This window comes from Pempheris klunzingeri, chromosome 16, assembly GCF_042242105.1.
Source record: "Pempheris klunzingeri isolate RE-2024b chromosome 16, fPemKlu1.hap1, whole genome shotgun sequence".
Classification (NCBI taxonomy): Eukaryota; Metazoa; Chordata; class Actinopteri; order Acropomatiformes; family Pempheridae; genus Pempheris; species Pempheris klunzingeri.
The window spans coordinates 22,923,960-22,944,106 of NC_092027.1; the positions used below are offsets into that span (position 1 = coordinate 22,923,960).

Below are 20,147 nucleotides of genomic sequence, written 5' to 3' on the forward strand. Positions count from 1 at the left end.
ATAAAACTTTCTCCTTTTTCACCTCTAATTCAAATGTACAGCGCTTGAATGGCAGGGTCCGATCATCACCATTCTTTGGTTATTGGTTGAGAAATTTAACTGACTGTGTTGGTGCTATGTCAGCCCAACTAATGGTAGAAGTATTCCAGCAGTACAGTCCACATTATTTGTGGATAATATGCTTAATACTTTTCTTTTTTTTTCACTTTTGCTACAAGCCAATTAAGGTGATGGTTTACTGTGTATGTCTGCATGTCACCAGGAAGCATTCATTAGCTGCTTTAATTACAGAATCTTTGTCTGTCCAATTAAATCTCATCCTCTCCTCCGAGCTTTTTTGCTTCCACACAACCCCCCCCCCCCCCCACACACACACACACACACACGTGCATGCACACACACAATCTTGTACTTCTACACTTGTGAGGACCTGACATTCATGTAATGCATCCCCCTGTCCCTTACCCTAATGTTATCCATCACAAATTAATGCCTAACCCCAACACTAAACTAAACCTAATCCTAAGCTTTACCTTAAAACAGACCTTTCCCAAAATGTCCTCACTCTGCTGGTTTGAAAACTTTTTTTGGTTCTCACTATGTAGCTTGTACAAGTACTCACACTCACTCACACACACTCACACACACACACACACACACACACACACACACACACAGGCAGAGAGAGCGAGGTACAGATTGTTTTGTGTCTGTGTTCTCCAAATGACAGTTGGACAGCGTGGGCGGCTATTATTAATTTCTCCAGGTACTGAAAAGTGTCTGCGTCAATGTGTGTGTGACTGGTGTGTGTTTTCCAAACACTCATCTGAGACACAGCGGTGCACCCCCATCTGTTCTGTGCACTCCACTAAAACACACAGATTACTAGTTTATAGCGAGACCTGCTGATTTCACATATAGCTTGCAGGTCTGTAGACGCAATTCAATTACTCCTGGAGGAGAAATTAATTTGTGTCTGCCTTTGTGCCTAGATTGTGTGAAGGGCTACAGACCACTGAGCTGTGCGGGGACACAGAAAAAAACAGCTAAACCTGGCATGTGTGAACAATAGTCGTGCCTCATTAACAGTAGAATATAAGGCAGGTCCAGTTTTAACATGTCGGCACTAAGAAACAGAATTATAATGATATTAACTGGCATTTTGTTGTGTTTTTAGAATAAGAAACTTTTAATGGCAGGTGGAAATACAGTTCAGCAAATCATACTCAGAGACGGTCTGGATGTAAGCCACAGTTTTCTACACCGTGGTAATGGCCCATTGTATTGTTTCCTAATCCTCTGAGTGTGCAGCCTTCACCAGTCCCCAAACAGAGAGAAGGAAATCATAATTGACGGCAACAGTTCTCCCTTCAGCGGCCTGAGAATTGGCTGCGAGCATCACTGTCAGTGTACAAGCATTTAGTCTAACGCCTTCAGGGTGAGTGACTTAATATGAGTCTAATTTTATTAGCTGAGTAAAGAGGCGACCGGACGTGTGGGTTTTGTTTCTGTGTATGTGAAGCTCACCAGGCGGCGGTGAAGACCTGCACCACCCACACAGCCCCCCTCGTATGCATCACGCATACTGTTTGACTTTCTCAAGTTCATATAAACACAAACAGGCCTGTGCTGGTTCTCACTTTCTCACACACACACACACACACATAGTTGTTGGTCTAATTACCCAGCGTGACTGAGGATAGCGGAGGTCAGCCAGGTCAGCCAAGTCTGATCGGGGGCGTTGAAGCCCCAGTGATACTGTAATTTAAATCACCTCTCACACACATACACACAGAAGCAAGAACTGCGATGGTTGAACACCAGCTAATTAGCCCTCTAGTCCTGTAAAAGGTAGCGAAGTTAACAAGCAAAAGTTTGTTTTTTTTAACTCGAAATTGCTACAAGGAAATAATTAATGGATAAATGAAAGGTCTGTAAAATATTGAGAGATTTTAATGGACTACATGGGTGGTTTAAAAGTTTTTTTTTTAAACTTAAATTTGACATTACATGATATGAACCCCTAATTTGTAACTTAGTAAGACCATCATTTTTCAATTCAGGTACAAATTGAGGAGTTCTTTACCACGAACATAATATAATTAATGGATAGATCAATAGGTTATAAAATATTTGGTATTTTTAAAGGGAGTTTTAACCTGTAAAACTTTATCATACTTTTTATTATTATTATTATTATTATTGTTATTATTAATACCATCAAAACTACATTAATTACATCATTATAAATGGGTATGTTAATGGTATTGTGAGGTTAAAAAAAAAAAAGAATAGATCTCGTTTCGCAGTTGTGTTTTGTCAGGCAGGTTGAGCTGAGATGAAGATTAGGAGATCTGGACACACACACACATGCACGCATACACAACTGGTTTGACACACAAACATACAGCTGGCCAGATAAACCCCAGAAATGTGATCAGCTGCTGGCGCTTGACGTCACAGGGGTGTGTTCGGGATTATTTAATGTTTTACGAATGTGATGCAGCAGTTTAAAGACTTGCATAACATCCCATGTCAAGGGAATTGGGACACACTACTGTCACAAGGCTCACTTTGATTTCATTAAAAAATTCACAAAGTCACTGTGTGAGTGGACAAAATCAGGTTGTCAAATTCGATTTGTCAACGTCTTGCAGGGAACTTCCTTGTTTTATTTTTCCTTTGTTTTCAAGGTGATTTAATTTGCTCAAACCCAATTTGTGTGTTACAGCTGACTCGTCACAGATAAAGCATCTTTTTTACCATCTGTGTTTAACTAGGTTACTCGAGGTATCCTACCGCTTAATCCCTCGTGATTTTTGTCTGTTGCTGAGTGACTTCAGTGATGCGCCACTGTTTGCTGACCAACTATATTTCGTTTGTCATTTGTCACACCAGGTCTTCCTCCCCCATGCTTAATTGTTGCTGACCTCCCATTTCTTTATCTCTGATTGACAGGTGTGAAAAGCAGCCTGGCTAGTGCTATAGTCACTGTTGTTGTCAAGGAAACCAAGAGTCCTGTCCCGTTGCCATGGGGAAACAGAACAGCAAGCTGCGGCCAGAGATGCTGCAGGACCTCCGGGAGAATACTGAGTTCTCTGACCACGAGCTGCAGGAGTGGTACAAGGTACGTAGACACACACTGTACACACAGCCAGTCACACGTGGTACCACCCGCAGCTTAGTCATAGTAATGGCATTACTAATACTACAAATTCAATAGTGGAAAGAAACTAATTGCATATCCTCATGTAATATACCTGAACTACTTTTACGTTATTTGAGTATGTTGAGGCATTGTTAGATATATATTTTAATAGATTTAACTACACAGTTTAAAAAGTAGATGAAAATTAGCTCAACTTTGACCTGTTTCAACATCAAAATGCTGCTTACACATTATTACATCAACTATATGGGAGTTGAAACTCCTGAGACTATCCAACTAGCTAGTCGCTATCTTTCACTGGTAGTCGTTTGGTGCTGGGTAGGTAGTGTACAGTGAATTTATTAGAGCTTGTTTGATGAAAAAGGTGGAAATAGGTGTGAGGGAAAGTGTTGACAGTGAACCAAAACATTGCAGTTGCAGGCTTCAAAACAATTAGCTGAAATAGGCTAAAAAGCTTTGCAGGGGAACTGCAAAGTCAGGTAATAATTCCCAGTGGGTTCATCACCAGGAACAACTCATTGACCCATTGTTAATGTTTTAAAGGTTTTCCTTTAATTCCCACTTTCTGATTTTAAAGTTGAGTTATTTAAAAAACTTCACTGTTTGGTTGCAGCAATCATTCACAGTAACTAAGTTACTGAGACTTTCTGAGGATCATATCAACATGTCTGTGATAACTGGGAGTTTAAAAGTCAATAGTATACCAGTGTTGCTACAAATGTATACGTGTCACAGATAATTTAACACTTTAGCGATTGCAGAGCTCATACAAACAGCACTTTGGTAAACACCTGTCAACACAGATCAAAAATTGTATCTGTAATAAATGAAATACAAATTGTTATATTGAGTCAAATAATACAGATACATGTGAAACCACGTTTTAGGGTAATAAGCACAGCATCATGTTCAGTGCCGATCCACAAACATTTCTCCAGCATATGTATCAACAGTAATCAGTAAGACTGACAGAGGCCTTGAGTCTGACCATGTTTGTCAGCAGCCGCTCCCAGTCCGTTAAGTCTTAGTACGACCCAGTAGGATGGGTCTCATCTTGTCTGCACTCATGTGTGTCTGTGTAATGGCTATATGTCTTTATACATGGATTAAACCTTTGGAACAGCTGTGAGAGCTGTCCTGAATAAGAGCTGTGCATGTTAAACCATCACCTCCCTGACCTCTGGTCTCTTCACACTGACAGTGATCATGATGATGTTCGCTCTCAGCAGATTAACAGCTCCAGGATGCTGGAGATGTCATATAAACTGAATAGTATATTCCACAGGATGTTGAGGTGCCTGCAGTGTGTGAGAATTTATCTAGCTTGTCTTTTTTCGGAGATTTATTGGCAATAAATCCAAGCCTCGCTAAAAGTTCTGTCGCAGAAAACCGACAATGAAAAAAGTTTTATTAGGAACAGAACCATGTTGACTTCCCACCTTCACTTTTGTGAATAGTTGATGTGAGTAGTAAGTAATTCCAGGCTTCCAATTGGGACAATGATTATGTTACCGCCCTGTCTCTATCTTAGAGGCCTTTATAAAAGAAAAAAAGAGAGAGCTTTATTTCTGCTGCACAAAACCCGAGACTGACGTGACTTTTACTTCCCTTTTCTTCTCAGACACAATGAACTGCCTTCAACTACCTTAGACTAAGCCCTTTAGTGAAAGAGCTTCTTCAGTCTGTTCAGAATGGAGCATTGCATGAATGAAACATTTACTGGTTGAAGTTGTCACAGAAATTTCATTCTTGAAAGTCTCAATTGGCTTTCAGGTTTGAGGTTTTATTTGGGTCTATTGGTGTAACACTTGTATCATAGGGAAGCATCATTAGATTAGATTGTCCTGCAGACAAGAAAGAGAGACTGTTAAAGAGCTTACTCTCATCCCCGTCTCACCTCATGTCATCTTTTCCTCAGGGTTTCTTGAAGGATTGCCCCAGTGGAACCCTGAATGTGGAGGAGTTCAAGAAAATCTACGCCAATTTCTTCCCCTACGGTGACGCCTCCAAGTTCGCTGAGCACGTCTTCCGAACTTTTGACACCAACGGCGACGGAACGATAGACTTCCGGGAGTTCATCATCGCCTTGAGCGTGACATCACGGGGCAAGCTGGAGCAGAAGTTGAAATGGGCCTTCAGCATGTATGACCTGGACGGAAACGGTTACATAAGCCGTGACGAGATGCTGGAGATTGTACAGGTGAGCAAGGGACCCTGGGTAACGAAGTTTGGCGGGGGGCTAGGGATGAGTTGGGCCAATGACGATGAAAAGGATGTGGGGTCATATTCTCTTTTGAAAACTTTGTTTGTAGTAGTTGTGTGTCTTGGTGTCATGAAGCACATTATACCAGCAGTCTCACACTGAAGCTTTTTAAAAGGCCACTTTGGCAGTTAAGTGTTGCACTCCACTGAAGCTGGAGGACTCACAAGAGACAGCAGTTAAATGATCAGCGGCCAAAATCTCATTACGGCTGGGATATCCTTTCTTTTACTTCCTGAAATTGGGTCAAACGCCAAAAACAGATGATCCTACTTTTCCCATAATGGAACCAATTAAGTCTTTGGACTGAACCTTTACCGTGAGGTCAGTGCACATGTCTTTCAGAATCCACATCAGTTTCTACAGCTACACTGGCGGCTCTGTGAGGCTGTACTTATACACCGGAGTACTTTAAGCTAAATGTTAAAATCAGCATGAATCCTCATTACACATGAACAGACCTTTATGTGTAAAATTCCCTTTTACAGACAGACAGATTAATATATACGGCACAGGACCCCAAACATCAGTTACACGTTAGTTTGAAGGTGAGACACGTGTGGCAGGATTGTGATTGCAGCATAAAACTGCACTTTATTTGGACCAGTCATATAGACTTTCCCATTAACAGGACTAGATGGAGAGAGTGCTTATGATTAAAGCTCGCATTAAATTATGTTTAATACATTTGTATAAGTGTGTGCAACGAAGCTCAAGCACCGATGCACGAAGGCTAATAGAAGGCGCACTTAATGTGCTGACTGCAGTATCGGCACAGGCAACAGTTTGCATCAGGACTCTTGAGAGCGGTAGGACGTTAGTGCCGTACGCAGTCCTGTCACTCCTTAAGAGAGACTCATAATTGGAGATATGAGGATCTCGCTTTATGTTCTGTGTGTGTGTGTGTGTGTGTGTGCGTGCGTGCGTGTGTGTGTGGTTTCTCATGGATTAGCAAGTTAAATTTAACCAGAGTTTATCCCTGAGTGTGCAGAATACTGGGATTATCTTCAAGCTCATTGAGGTTACGCACCGTTGGATGAGAGAGGAGAGGCCCATTGTGTCATTGTACACCGAGTGAGAGTGAGAGAGAGCTTGTGATGACAGAGGAAGTCGGATTTGTTCTACACCTCATTATTAGACATCAGACCTTAAGTTCACCCTAATCAGCAGACATGTCCACCAAGGTGTCCACAAAACATTTTCCTGCCTTTTAAAAAGCTTTCTTTGACTTAATCTGGCAAAAGGGCTCGTTCCTAATGACGAACGAGAAGAAAATGTAAATGTCATTGATTGATCTGTAAAAAAATGGTAATATTGAAAGAGAATATGAGAATATGTTCTCATATTCATGGCTGCAGTATGACTAAATATCTGAAATCTTCTTTCTAGCTTTTTATGTAGCTTTCAGTTGCATCTAATGGGCTTCCTCGGTGAGTGGAGTTTACCCAGTGTTTAAAGAAACAGTCCAACATTTTGGGGAAACATGCTTGCATTTAGAAAAGCTTGTTATGACCAGTTAACAGAACGCTTTACATGGTCCTCCATTATTGTCCCATGAATATTCATTTAAATGATATATGACGTGAGAAATAGCAGATTATATTAAATATATGTCCTGTGCTTGCAAACATGTCATTTTAGTACATTTCTCTGCATCACATAACTGAGACACATTATCAAAGAATGTGAGAAGCAGCCTTATTGCCTTTTGGTATGAGGTTTCTATATATTTCAGTGTACACCCAACTATTCACACTTTTCTGAAGGAATACCTGAACTCTTGTTTTATAGTAGTGAAAAGCACAGAGGGTTTATTTTATGAAGAGACCTTCCCTGCTGCGGGTGCTTTAATAAGCAGACTGTAGATCGCTGTTCACTTGCGCTCACTTGCAGAGGTTACTTTCATGCCATCAGGGGACGGGAGGCGCTCGCATCAGTCAACAGATAAAGATGTATCAGATCGATACAGTGGACTCCGCTTGTAAGCCCCCCCACCCACCCTCCCACCCTGCTGAGCCACTGCTGTCGCTGCGGTTTGATGGTGTGGTTCTACAGCCATACAGACCCTGCGTGGGTATTTGTGGAAAAGCTGCCCAGGGAGCAGCTCTTAGCATCTGAGTAACAGATGTCAGTGAATCGTGTGGACTTGAGAAAGCTTGTTTATCAGCATCTTGAAAGCTGCAGTGACTTTATTTTATGGTTTTAGTTCTGTCCTGCTGAGTCTGTAATGGGTCCCTGTTGGCTTGAATTCACTTTCTGTTCTCCCCCACCTCACCCTGTCTCTCTCCTCCTTTCTCTTTCTCCCTCTCACTCCATCTATCAGGCCATCTACAAGATGGTGTCATCTGTGATGAAGATGCCAGAGGACGAATCCACGCCGGAGAAGAGGACGGATAAGATCTTCAGACAAATGGACCTTAATAATGATGGTGAGTGGAGGAAATGGCAACATGGAACGATGAATATGCTGTGGAGAGGGAGAGTGAGGGAGCAGTGGGGGGATGAATGTGGCAGTTTGTTGAAGATTACCTTTGAAATTTACTGGAAACCCAAGAATTTATATACTAAATAATATATACAGAACTACATCATATATTATAATATATATACTTTTTATTTCTGTTTCATGCTCAACGTTCTCCTGTGGGGTTACGAGACATTATCAGACAAATAACGCATCAGATATACTTGTATATTCCTTCACATAAGACAGAAAGAAAACAAGTGTTTTCTCATTTCCAAGGCTGGGGGGCTGATATAAATGTTTCATATGTGAACAGCCACCATGTATCTGCATCGTCTACATTCACAAAAGCACTTCCTCTTTTACCAAACTAAATGTAACGTAATTCCCAGTGAAAGGGATGGTGGACACTGGAACTCATTTTCTTTGTCACTGAGACATGAACAAGCACCCTTTTCCTCTTCTAGACTTCTGAAATTGGGACATAAAGTCTATTTTATTCATATTTTATTTTTTATTTATAGAATAAGTGCACATGCCTTTCAACCAAGATCCAATAAGTCGTTTATCCCACATGAATATCCAAGCTTCCCTCCGTGTGAACCGTGTGATTTATCTGTTTATTGGATGGCTCCCACGTCTCTGGTGTTGGGCATCAGTTACTTATTAATTATTACTTGTTGAAAAATGAATTACTTTACATTATTACTCAGTCAACACTAAAAGAAATCAGTACTTTCATAATCCAGCACCCACGCCTCACACATCCAGTAGCTAACATACGTAGAAATATTAGTTCAGCCTATGTGATCTAGGATGAAACTGATGAAGAATTGTATTTGTAGTTTGCATGTAACAACGGTCGTATTCCTTCAAAATAATGGCTTTCTTTCCTCTGTGTCTTCATCTGTCCTGCAGGCAAACTGTCCCTGGAGGAGTTTATCAAAGGTGCCAAAAGCGACCCCTCCATCGTCCGGCTACTCCAGTGCGACCCCAGCTCGGCCTCCCAGTTCTGAGCCCCCCCCACGCCCTGCTACGACCCTTTCTTCCTCACCCTATCTGTTGCTATTGAAACAGTCACTCAAATCAGTGCATGATGGTTCGCGTCTCTCATATCACTTTTTTTTTTTTTTTTTGTAATTGGTGGTTGTGTGCGAGGATGGAGGAGGGATTTTAAAGAGCCTAAGAGAAGTCATCACTGTCGTTTTACTTTCATTTTTGTATTTGGGAAGAAAGAAGAGACACGCATTAACGTTATTGATCAGTCGACAGTGGCGTCCGCTAATGTTACCGAGTATCTCTCTCTCTCTCTCGGTTTCCAGGGAGCTTGTGACAAAGTGTGGATGTTTTTTTTTTGCAGGGCGGGGATTGCTGAGATTATCCTCCAACACACATGTATATCATGTACATACTGTACGTCTATGTATATCATAAGATGAAGTACGTTTGTCTTCATGTATGGTGCACACTCTGGCATTGAAAGGCAGTATTATGTAGCGTAGCTTCCTGGTCTGATCTGAACGGGTGGTTGGGGTGGGAGGGTGGGGGGTCGTTATTGGGATTTTACCGCTATATGATCTTTCGCTGAGAAAAAGAAGGCCTAAGATCCCATTAGGTTTTTATTGATATCTTCTGGCATTTTGTTGATTTTTAAATGTTTTTTTTTTTTTTCATTTGTACATATTGTTTTCCTCCTTCATGTTGTTTAATTTATTCATTTTTATTCTCTTACTTTGATATGTTGTGAAAGATGACCATGTTTCCAGTTTACAGTGGCAGAGAGAGAGAGACAAAGAAAATGTGAGTGGATGTTGGTCTGTTTGGGATTTGGCGACTGCGATGATTAAGTGAAGCGAGAGGATCCTTTGATGGATTCGATCAATGGCACCAGTAGCACATATCGTTTGAGCCGCCATGTGTTTCTAAGGTATGGCTGTGCATTTGGTCTGAATGCGTGTGTGTGCATGTGAATATGCACTGTATGCTTGAGGCTGACTTTTACAGTATTATCATGTTGTGTTGTTTCTTAATTTGTAAGTATTTTAAAGGTCTTGAACAACGAGCAGTAAACTTAAGATAGCTGTAACCTGTCACTATTCTGCATGATCCTACGAACCAAGACGACGACAAAACCCACAACAAGTCAACGCACAGCGGTATTTTTTTGTAGCTCCGCAGCCTCGTCAGCACTGAGACAGAAAAGATTAAATATTTGTCTTGCTTTGGGACAACCCCCCCCCAACCCCTCCCCATCCCCACTATCTTTTCCTCTGACAGACAGAGAACTCACTAAGGGCTCATTCATCACTCTCTAGCTGAATGCTTTTATAACCTCCTGGATTAGTCTGCTGAGAGAGCAGTTAGATGAAGGGACATGTTTCAGGAGATAGGGGCAAGTCCAGATACTTGTTCTCATTAGGGGTTTTCAGGGTCTCCAGAGATGTGTAATGATCTGACAGAGACCAGTGGCTGTGTTTACATGAGCACTAACAGAAATCCTTAATTGATATCAACATATTTCATTAATATTCGGAGCACAAAGCGAGCGAAACACTTGGGGACGCGGCATTAGATCAGTCTCTTCGGATTTAAATGGAACACAAGACTTTAAACTACAAGATATTAGAGGTTTGTAACACAGCCTGGATCGAAGAGAACGTGTTTCAAAGTAAAAAGTCTGAAATGCCGCGCATGTGTAAACAGAGCCACTGGCTGCAGCAACACCAGCACCACTCTCCTGTATTAATGGTTTAATTGTCAGATCACTATTGCCATCTTCTGTTTCAGAGGTTAAACACAACACAAATTCTGTTTGTGAAGCGAAGCATTGGGCGAAAAAGAAAAAAAAAAATCACAATTGGGAGCAAAAAAAAAAAATTTTCCATTCAATCAAAATGTTTCACCGAAGGATGATTATGATAAAATATTTCACCGTTACAGTGAAATGTCTTATTTTTATAGGGTCAACGTCTGTTAACGTCTTTAAGATTGAAGTATTTTCATTTTATTCTACTCATTTTTCTGCACCGCGACATTTCAGAGGGAAATATTGTATTTTTTACTCAACTAAATGTATCTGACAACTGAAGTTACCATCATCCTACAACTTTTACCATCTAGAACTTTAAGGTCCTGCGTGCAAGCCAGTGCATCAATAATGATTCCGCATAATGATTACTCTTTTGGTCGTTTGATTAAAAAGTTGTGAGGGCAGGACTTTAACCTGGTCTGCATGCTTCCTTCACTAATATTTAGCAAAGCTGATATTCAAGTTAGGCGTTCCACAAAGCGTGTTCAGACAGGCTTCATTTCATTAGTGAGGAATAAAGCTGTTGCCCGCCCCCATCACACTTGGAACATATCTGTCTGCCACAGGAGATAAAACACAACGCTCACTAGTCGAAGAAGAACCTCTGTCACGCCAGGCTTAACTGACAATTGATTTTTAAAATCAACTCAACAAGTGCGTTGCCGAACATTTCATTACCTCACAAATTGAATTATTATGTTCATTGGTGGCAAATTGAACTGCTAATGAGAGTCTGAGAGCCGTGCTGGTGAAACTGCATCCATGTGACATTATGACTGACCTGAGGTTAACTCGTACCAAACATTTGCACAGGAGCTTCCTAACCAGCTGCACCTCTGCTTTGGAGATCCTATAGTGTCACTGCCTTCTGCTGGTAGGATAAGGAACAACAGTTGCTACCCTCTGATCTACTACAGTTAAACCCTTTTCTATTCTCACTGCCTCTGATGAACTGGTACCTTTATTGGATGACTACACACCCCTCTTTCTTTCTTCCTAACTTCCCTTTCCCTCCTTCCTATTTTTCTGTTGCATGAAAACCTCACGTGAGGATGTCATGTTTGTTCTGTTGGACCTGAAAGCGAAATATACCTATGTGTTTCAAAGCTGCACGTGTGGACTGTTTCCTTATTTCTGGTTATTCAGGAATGTATTACGGAGCAGAGCATTTCACAAGGCTAATGTCTGGTCTGACAGCTGAACGTTACTGTCCTACACTGAGGTGCTGTAGCCTGTCAAGGTGTAGTGTAGGTCCTTACTCACACTGAGCCGACAGGACGTGGGGGAGTGTGTCTACACGTGTCAGAGTGTAACCAGTCATACCTGTCGGGCCACGTCTTAAAATGAGGGATTTTCTGTGACAGAGTTCACACACAAAACACAAACACCTGCATAATTATGAATAAAAACTTTATTTACTCAGACAATAAATACAAAAAGATGCAGTGCACTAGTTTATCATAAAACTTGTTTCATTTGACTTAGCTTTAGAAAAAAAAAAAAAGGCTCTTCATCACATGGCTCCATTATATGTGTAACAGTTCAACATTACAGGCCATGAGTTAGAAGAGAAGTTTGATACCACTCTCATGTGAAGCTAGAGCGAGGCGATTATTAGCTTAGCTTAGAATAATAAAGCACTGGCCTAGTTCAAGAACACACCTACCAGCAAAAAAAAGAAAAAAAAAAAAGAAGAAAAACAAAATATCAAAATGACAAGCTGTCTTTGTGACACTCAGGGACTTCCTGGATTCTTGTCAGTGAGAAAGTTGAGCAAAGCAACTCCCCGACTGTCGCTGCTCCCGGCCAACAAATAGCTTAACACATAATCCTCAGTAAAGCCACAATTTGTTTTTACACTTGCAACGTAACCTGAGAATCAAGTGAGCTCCAGAGCTAGCTAGGTGTTTCCCCCTGCTTCAAGTCTGCATGTCCTACCTCCAGCTTCATACTTAACACACCAAGATGAGAGTGGTGTCGATCTTCTAACTAAACTCCCGGCAAGAAAGTGACTAAATGCGTTTGCCAAAACTGTTCTCTTCACTCTGAATTAACAAAATCTTTGGCTTGGCAACACATCCTCACTTTGGACGATTTGCCTCGTCCGTCTATCCGTATGTGAATAATTTGACCCTCATAAAAAATACAAGAACAGACACACTCGCCATAAGTGGAATCCTGCACACACTGCAAACAGCCTGAAGGTCAGAAATCTCATACATGGGGTTTGGGCTCAGGCCCACTGCACTGCTAAATAAAACATCTCCAGCTCTCCACTTCATACTTTTGAAGTACAGGCAGGGTTGTGAGCATGATGTATTGTGGGTAAAACTGCAGTAATACCCTCACAGCACAGAAGTACATGTCAAATATGGCTAAATCCAGAAGCTGGACCTTTCCAGCGCTCCCCTCTCCAGCAGTTGGTGTTGCTCCGGTGCCCTTTGCTGGCTGCCAACCCTCGTTTCTTGCCTTTCTCTGTCTGACCTTTCTCTGTGCGGCTGGCGAAGAGGCTGCCTCTCCGAGGGAGGAAGACTCTGATGCTGACGGGAGAGATGCTGCGGAGGGGTGGGTCGGTGCTGCTGTCTGGGAGGTGCAGTATACCGTCTTGGAAATTCAGTGTAGCGTGTTGGAGGTTCATCATTGCTTCTCAGAGGTTCAGTATAGGGAGAGGGAGCAGTGTCCTCCATCGGCCTCACTACATTGACCTATGCAAACACAGAGAGAGGAAGTCTTATTCTCCATCTACAGGATTCATTCAGTACAGTACAGTACATGTTTGAATTGAAATCTCACCGCTCTGCCATAGTCTCTGGTTCTCTTCCTGAAATGACAGCAAGGCAGACCCAGGAATGAAACGCAGACGGCACAGCACCGTGCTGAAAACACCATCTGGATGACACAAGTCACAATCAGAGGCACCCAAAGGATCAGAGTGGTACTCTGCAGGGGGATGGAGGAGCAGCGTTAGTGGCAACCACCAGCTGGACCACAGAGAACACAATTTGAGGCAAGAGCAGCTTGACATAATCAGGGCTCCGGTGTGGATACAGTTGCGATGCAAAACCTTATTTTTGTCAAACGGCTGTGGATCAGGGAATTTCAGTTTGCACAGGAGAGTCAGCACTGCGAATAAAATATGCAGAGCCAGAATTTATCAAAGTAAAAGTGCACAGGGGGGGGAATTAAAAGAAAAGAGCTTTATTTGTTTGGCCGACTACAAAGAGAATTAAAGTTTATAGTTACAAGTTTGGAGCTTTCTTTGGAATTCATGATGAAATATACAGGAAGCACAAAAAATAACCATCATTACTGCCTCTAAGCAACTATGAATATTTGTCAAAAACACTCTTTCAGGTGATGTAATGCGCCCTCCGGCAGCCATCTTGGAGTTCCCCAGGTAATAGACAACTCTGAGTGAACAGCATGCTCTGAAGTCTCCGTGGACCACAACAAAGTTACTTACTTCTCTACCGACTCTGTCTGGATAGATCTAGTTTATTACAACTTCACTCTTACTTTGGGACGTCATTTTCAAACTTTATTTGGAAGGTAAAATCAAACATGAGAACACCCAAAATAATTACAAAAAAGAAAAAACTTCATTGCAGGAAAACAGAGCAGTTTGGATGTGCATTATACTGAACACCTTAATTTTCTCTACCAAAATAAGTGCGGCTAACCTGGAGTTTGGATCGTCTTGACTGTTAGTACTGCCCGTTTTTAACATTTTAGCGTTGTCACTGCAATCTCAGCAATTACCTCAGTGAACAGTTAACATTACCTCGGTATTAGAACAGTTTGTCTTGTATTTATTTATATTTATTTGTAAGCAGTCAGTATTTAAGAAGTGGTTTATTGTACAATATAATGTAGTTGTAAGCCAACATAAGTGTATTTCTAGGTGTTTTTGTACGTACAGTATTGGTTTACAACTATAATTTCTCCTATATATTTTATATTTATACAACTGTTTATTGTCATTCATTATCTGTTTGCACACCAGCTTCCACTTACGGGAACCCATCGAAGGCGTCAGTTGCTGACAGATACATTAATAAACACTTCTATCTGACTACAACTACATTACAGTACGTACTCACAAATGCTAAACATGGGGACTTTAAGTAAAGTGCTACCTAGTCTGGCCTTGAGTGCCACTTTCTGTCACAGTGGATGACAAAAGATGCTGTAAACACCTTCCCACCATCGCTCTGAATCATAACGTGGATGCAGGAACGTAAATACAGTTGCCATTGGGGTCATACATCTGTCTAATGCTGCGTTTGTGCTTTTAACTCTGAACTGTAACTTGCAAACCTACACTTTGTGTCTACGTCGCACTGCCATTAACCCCTTGCATCAAGTATAAATCCAGCTTAAGAGAAAGGTCACTTAACAGGCAAATTGCAGAGCGCTGGCTAAAATGCCAAGCTTGTGCTGTGTGTGAATGCAGCTGTGAGGCTGAGCAGGCCTGACAGTCCATCTGTAGCACACTGGAACAGGACGGAGCCTGAAGTGGACCGACAGGCTCAAGTCAGCGTTTCTGCCACCTGCCCACCGACTGCACAGTGTGACTGACTGAGTGACGGAAGAGACAGACATCCAGCCTCGCACTCCCTCAGCCTCCCACACCCTATGTGCAGCCACACCACCCGGTTGTGTTTATGCTGCAGTGACAATGGTCAGCTGTCTAAAGAGGCAGCCGCTGCAAGGAAAGGTCACAGCTCGTGCCTTAATCTCAGCATCTGTCGTACACACTAACACACTCACGTAGATGCGCGTGGGGTCAAAAGGGCACTCGTTGGTGATGCTGGAGTAGCTGATGGCATCGGGGAAGCGGCAGTGAGTGAGGAGGCTCCGGCCGCCGTGAATGACGGCCCTCACCACGGACACGAAGAGTCCGATGGCTGAAGCCGCCGCCATGAGAGCTGCAGCCAGGCTGACTGCGAAAAGTGAGCACGTCTGAGGGAGGGAACAGAGGGAAAGGCGAGAAAAACAATCAGGGATCAAAAGCTTGATAGGAAGCTTTAATGCTCCCAGCTGGGAAAACTGGGGCATCTCCAGCAGTGAACAGATGAAAGACGAGCAAAGAATAAACAATATTAATACAAACAGAGCAAATGTGACAGATTTAAGGCAGCATTTAGAACATGAGATGAGGAAGCAAATGAAAAAAACAAACGAACACTTGAAAGTATTAATTTAGAACATGCTGCTTTCTGGTCACTGTTTTTCAATCCAAGTGGAGGCGCAATACTACATTTTTGGATTTAGGATTGAACTTTAATTCCTAAAAACAGCTGGTCACTGAAGTCTTTCCATTGTCGCAGTGTTTTTTTTGACTTCTTTGGTTACATTCGCACATGATCCAGGGGTCAGAATGGCAAAATAAAGCCAACAAAATGCTTTGCATGCATACTTCAGGACCACTTTAGGTAAAACATTTTAAAAATGTCAGTTAGTGCAAGCTTGTCATTTTCCCTACTGTCAACAAATTCCATGTAAAACCAAGACAATAAATTGGTCCTCGGGGCTGGAATGATTAGTCACTTAGCTGATCCACAGATAAATATTCATATTGTCAGGTTCCACCTTCTCAAACAGCAGTAAACAGTAAACCGAACATATTTGGGTTTGAGGCTTTTGATCAGGCAAAACTAGACCTCTGAAGACGTCGCTTATGGGCCCTTTTTTTTTTTCTTACACAAAACAAACTGCAGGTTAACTGATAATGAAAATAGTTTATAAAATAGCCTTATTGATCTGTGTCACAGAGCTCCACTGTTGTCCAGAAGCACATCAGTGAGCCAACATTGCACTGGGGGACATGTTCCTTCATCACCGTGTAGTCAGTGTAACCCCACATACACCATCCCTCTGCTGTAAATACTCACTGGGGCTCAAAATGCGTATTAATCCGCAGCTGAAAGTAGTTTGCTGAAAACTACAGTGACCAGCTGGTTTGGGAGATTATTGAAGAAAAAGAAAAATGTAACTATTGAAACCGTTTGTACGTCTTCAGTAAGGAGAATAGGGCTCGCCACAGACAGGAAGAGGACTAACTCGTTGTCGATTTTGGTTCTGTAATGGGATTTTATGGGACCTTCCAGTAACAAAGCATTAGAAACTAAAGCTATTAGCTATCCACAGTAATAAAATGCATTCTGAGCAGCCAAACAGTGAACCTATCGTTGAGGACGTTTGCAGAGGGTGAGTACTGTAGGTAAAGAGTCTCTGGACTTTTAATATCAGTTTGTGACGAGTTAAGTCGAAACTTGATAAGAACGATAGAAATTTGTCATTTGTCTGGGAGATAAGAAGCAGTAGTAAGTAGCCAGCATTTGTGATAAAGGGCTCTGTTAACATGAAATAAGGGAGTGTTGAAATTACGTGATATTCCTGCTCTGTGATGCCTGAATGACTGCATAAGATAACGAGACAGATCATCAGCGCTGCCTTGCCCAGTTCACGGTAGTTCTCACTGACAAAGGAAACGGGAGTGGTTTATCTCGGCAGGTTTGCCGGGGCTTACTCATTCTGTTCAGCTCGCTGCCTCGTCAGTCCCGTCTGAGCAGCCCGACAGCTGACTGAATAAACACAGAGGAGAAGCCGTGCTGTGCGACCAGAGGGGGAAAAAAGAAGAAAAAGAAAACACTCTTCCAGCTCTGCAGGGCTGGATTCAGACACCTGGGGCGACATGCAGGAGCTCAAAGGGCTTTCTTTTTTTTTTTTTTATACCCCCCTGACTAAAAAGACAAGAGACAAAAGCTGAGAATAAAGTGTGAGAAAGCTTGGAAATATCAAAGAGAAAGCGAGTGTGTGTGCAGCGCAGGTAGACGGATCAGAACGAGCCTTGGAAATACAGACATGGCAAAGTAGAGGGGGATCAATGAGAGGAGTAGGAGAGGGAAAACATCAGGGGAAAGGAGTTACAGCAGCACTGTCAGATTCCTGTTCAGCTTTGAATGTTTCTTTAAAAAAAATCACTTCTTGAGAACATTCAAATAATAAGAAAAAAAAAAAAAGAAGAAAAGCATAAGCGACACTAACCAGGCCTCTACTCTTCTTGTTTTTAGACAGGACAATAGCCAGGATGCCCACAACAATTCCCTGCAGGGACAAGACAGATGAGATTTAAAAGAACAGTCAATATTGCTTCAGTTACAACAACAGCATGAAGAATGATGAGATTTCCCGGCATGCAGCTCTCATCCGGAGCCACGACACTCGAGGTCGAGGCTCCTAAAGGCGATTTCTCTCAACACCACAGCTGTGCCGTCACTACGGGCAAGCCAGATATGTCTTCAAGTACCTCAGTGTGTTTTGAAAGGTGTTTTTGCAAGGCTTAAAGAGAAAAAAAAAAAAAAATCATCATCTCAGAGTGGCCCTTTAACTTCACATCCTATTCATATCAGCAGCTGGCCTTACCAGCGTGAGATCATCGGAGGAGTCTGTGACAGATTCAAGCAACTTTTGTCGGCCTTTTCACATGAGAGAGATTACATGTATTCAAAGAGAGGTTTCTTCAAGGTTTTGTCAAGTTTGTCAGTAACGTTACTCCCATCAGGTTCCTTTGTGATTTAAAAGGAAGCTACTTTAAACACACACACACACACTTAAGGATACTATTGCAAAATAGTTTTTCATAGCACTAGAAAAGATATTGTAGAATAAGCCCATAGAAGTTTCTATACTACTTAATGATCAATTCAGGGCACATTTCTTGAAGGTGTGGATGCATTTGGAACTTGTGATTTGCAGGGTGAAACCACAGCCCTGGTGGGCAGAGTGTGAGAGGGGAGCACTGACTGATGGAAATGTTTTTCCTTCATGGTTTGTTGGTCTGTTGTAAGATTGACTTTTACCTCATACTATTCATAGAAATGGCACCAAAGTAGCTCCAGGATCAGTCTGAAGCTCAAACGTCTGTGCACTCACCACAAGGCCCGAGGTGAGAGCGAACACGTTGGAGATGGCGTACTCCATGGCCCGGGCCTGCTTGTGGAGGTTGATGTGCCGGAGCACCACGCCGTGCACGAGTGCCCCCAACAGGAAGTTAACATGACCAATGAGGACCATGCTCAGACCCATCTTCATCAGGGTCTTGGGCTCCTCCAGGCTGGCACAACACACTCCTGAGGAGGGAAGGGCAGGAGGAGAAGCTCCAGGCAGTGAAACATACACACCAGGGAGTTGCAGCGACAACTTCCACCATGTTGTGCATGTAGTATTGATCAGAGACACAACTGCAAGGTCAGAACCACTGCAGATGGGTCACTTGTATTAATGATTAGCTGCTAAACACATAAGTACAGCAGAGGCTGGTCAGAATGTCCAGAACAAGGACTTTAAGAGAACATATAGAAGAGTTACACTACATTTTACTTTCATTGAAATAAAGCCAAAGCTGGAGCAACAAGGATAAACAGGCTAAATTTATAGTTGCTGGTAAAATACAGACATAACAATTATTCAAGCGCAACAGCGACATTTTTGAATTACACCCAAAAGTCAACACAGCAAATGTCATAAAATTAAAAAACAAAACTTGCTTTAACTCTAATCCAAACCCCTGAAAATGAGAAATGAGTTCCACCTCTGTGTACAATGGGGCACATCTCCATTTTAACTTGCCCTCTGACCCCTGGCAATTTCACAACTGGATATTTGGGGAATTCCCAATCACGACTGAGCCTCACAGACTTTAACCATTATTTCCAATTTTGTATGTAGTTATGTAAGAAAAAAAGATTAGTATTCATTACTCAACAAATCATCAGTTAGTTCATCACCTCCAGGCTGGGGTGTCACTCCACACCCACACCAACACAAACACTCACCAAACAAATGTCACCAGTTTCTAAGCATTTACACAAACACTCGGGCCATGCTGCCCATTACCTGAACCTGCCATCTCTCTTCAGTCACCATTCGTTTAAACAGGCGATGAGTCGCTGAGCTGATCAGAGTCCCTTCTTCTGTCCTAACTAAAGCCCACACTGTCTGCAGGCAGTCAGCTGCACACACACACACACACACACACACACTTACATAGGGACACTTCTGCTCTAATTCTTCAAAATAAAATCTCATCTTATCTATGAGTGGATCAAAAGTGATGAAGCTTGGTGAGCACGCGCTGTCAATGACATGTCAATCTGTAAGAGTGGCGTTTTGAAAAGTTTCTCAAACCCAGTAATTGATTTTCCTGAAGCAAATTGCATGCAGAGGATGAAAGATGGGGACATTTGCATGAACTGAGTTAAGAGTGCAGCTGTTTGAGCAAATGAAGAAAATGACCAAAGTCGAGGTTATAGTTCAGTAACGATCTGTCGTTTATTTATTAATACTTCGATACTTGTACATCTCCCCAGATCCTCCAATACGTACACTCCAACAACAATTTATTCTTTGAGAAAACATTTCATGCTTTTATTCTGAAAAA

The 20,147-nt window shown here is 42.1% G+C and overlaps 2 protein-coding genes across 2 annotated transcripts; one reads left to right on the forward strand and one right to left on the reverse strand.

The window, feature by feature from the left end:
• Nucleotides 1-3,024: 3,024 nt before the first annotated feature.
• Nucleotides 3,025-8,909, forward strand: LOC139215236 (hippocalcin-like protein 1). The gene is made up of 4 exons (XM_070846137.1): nucleotides 3,025-3,127; nucleotides 5,088-5,369; nucleotides 7,753-7,858; nucleotides 8,812-8,909. The coding sequence occupies exons 1-4, from the start codon at nucleotides 3,032-3,034 to the stop codon at nucleotides 8,907-8,909; spliced, it is 582 nt and encodes a 193-aa protein (XP_070702238.1). The 5' UTR covers nucleotides 3,025-3,031.
• Nucleotides 8,910-10,253: 1,344 nt separating this feature from the next.
• LOC139215872 (transmembrane protein 54-like) lies at nucleotides 10,254-19,616 on the reverse strand. Its single transcript, XM_070846907.1, has 8 exons — nucleotides 19,604-19,616; nucleotides 18,641-18,864; nucleotides 17,753-17,812; nucleotides 15,473-15,664; nucleotides 13,496-13,642; nucleotides 13,304-13,407; nucleotides 13,097-13,236; nucleotides 10,254-10,345 (listed from the first exon to the last, which is right to left on the reverse strand). Exons 1-8 carry the CDS (start codon nucleotides 19,614-19,616, stop codon nucleotides 10,254-10,256), a joined length of 972 nt encoding a protein of 323 aa, XP_070703008.1.
• Nucleotides 19,617-20,147: the final 531 nt, after the last annotated feature.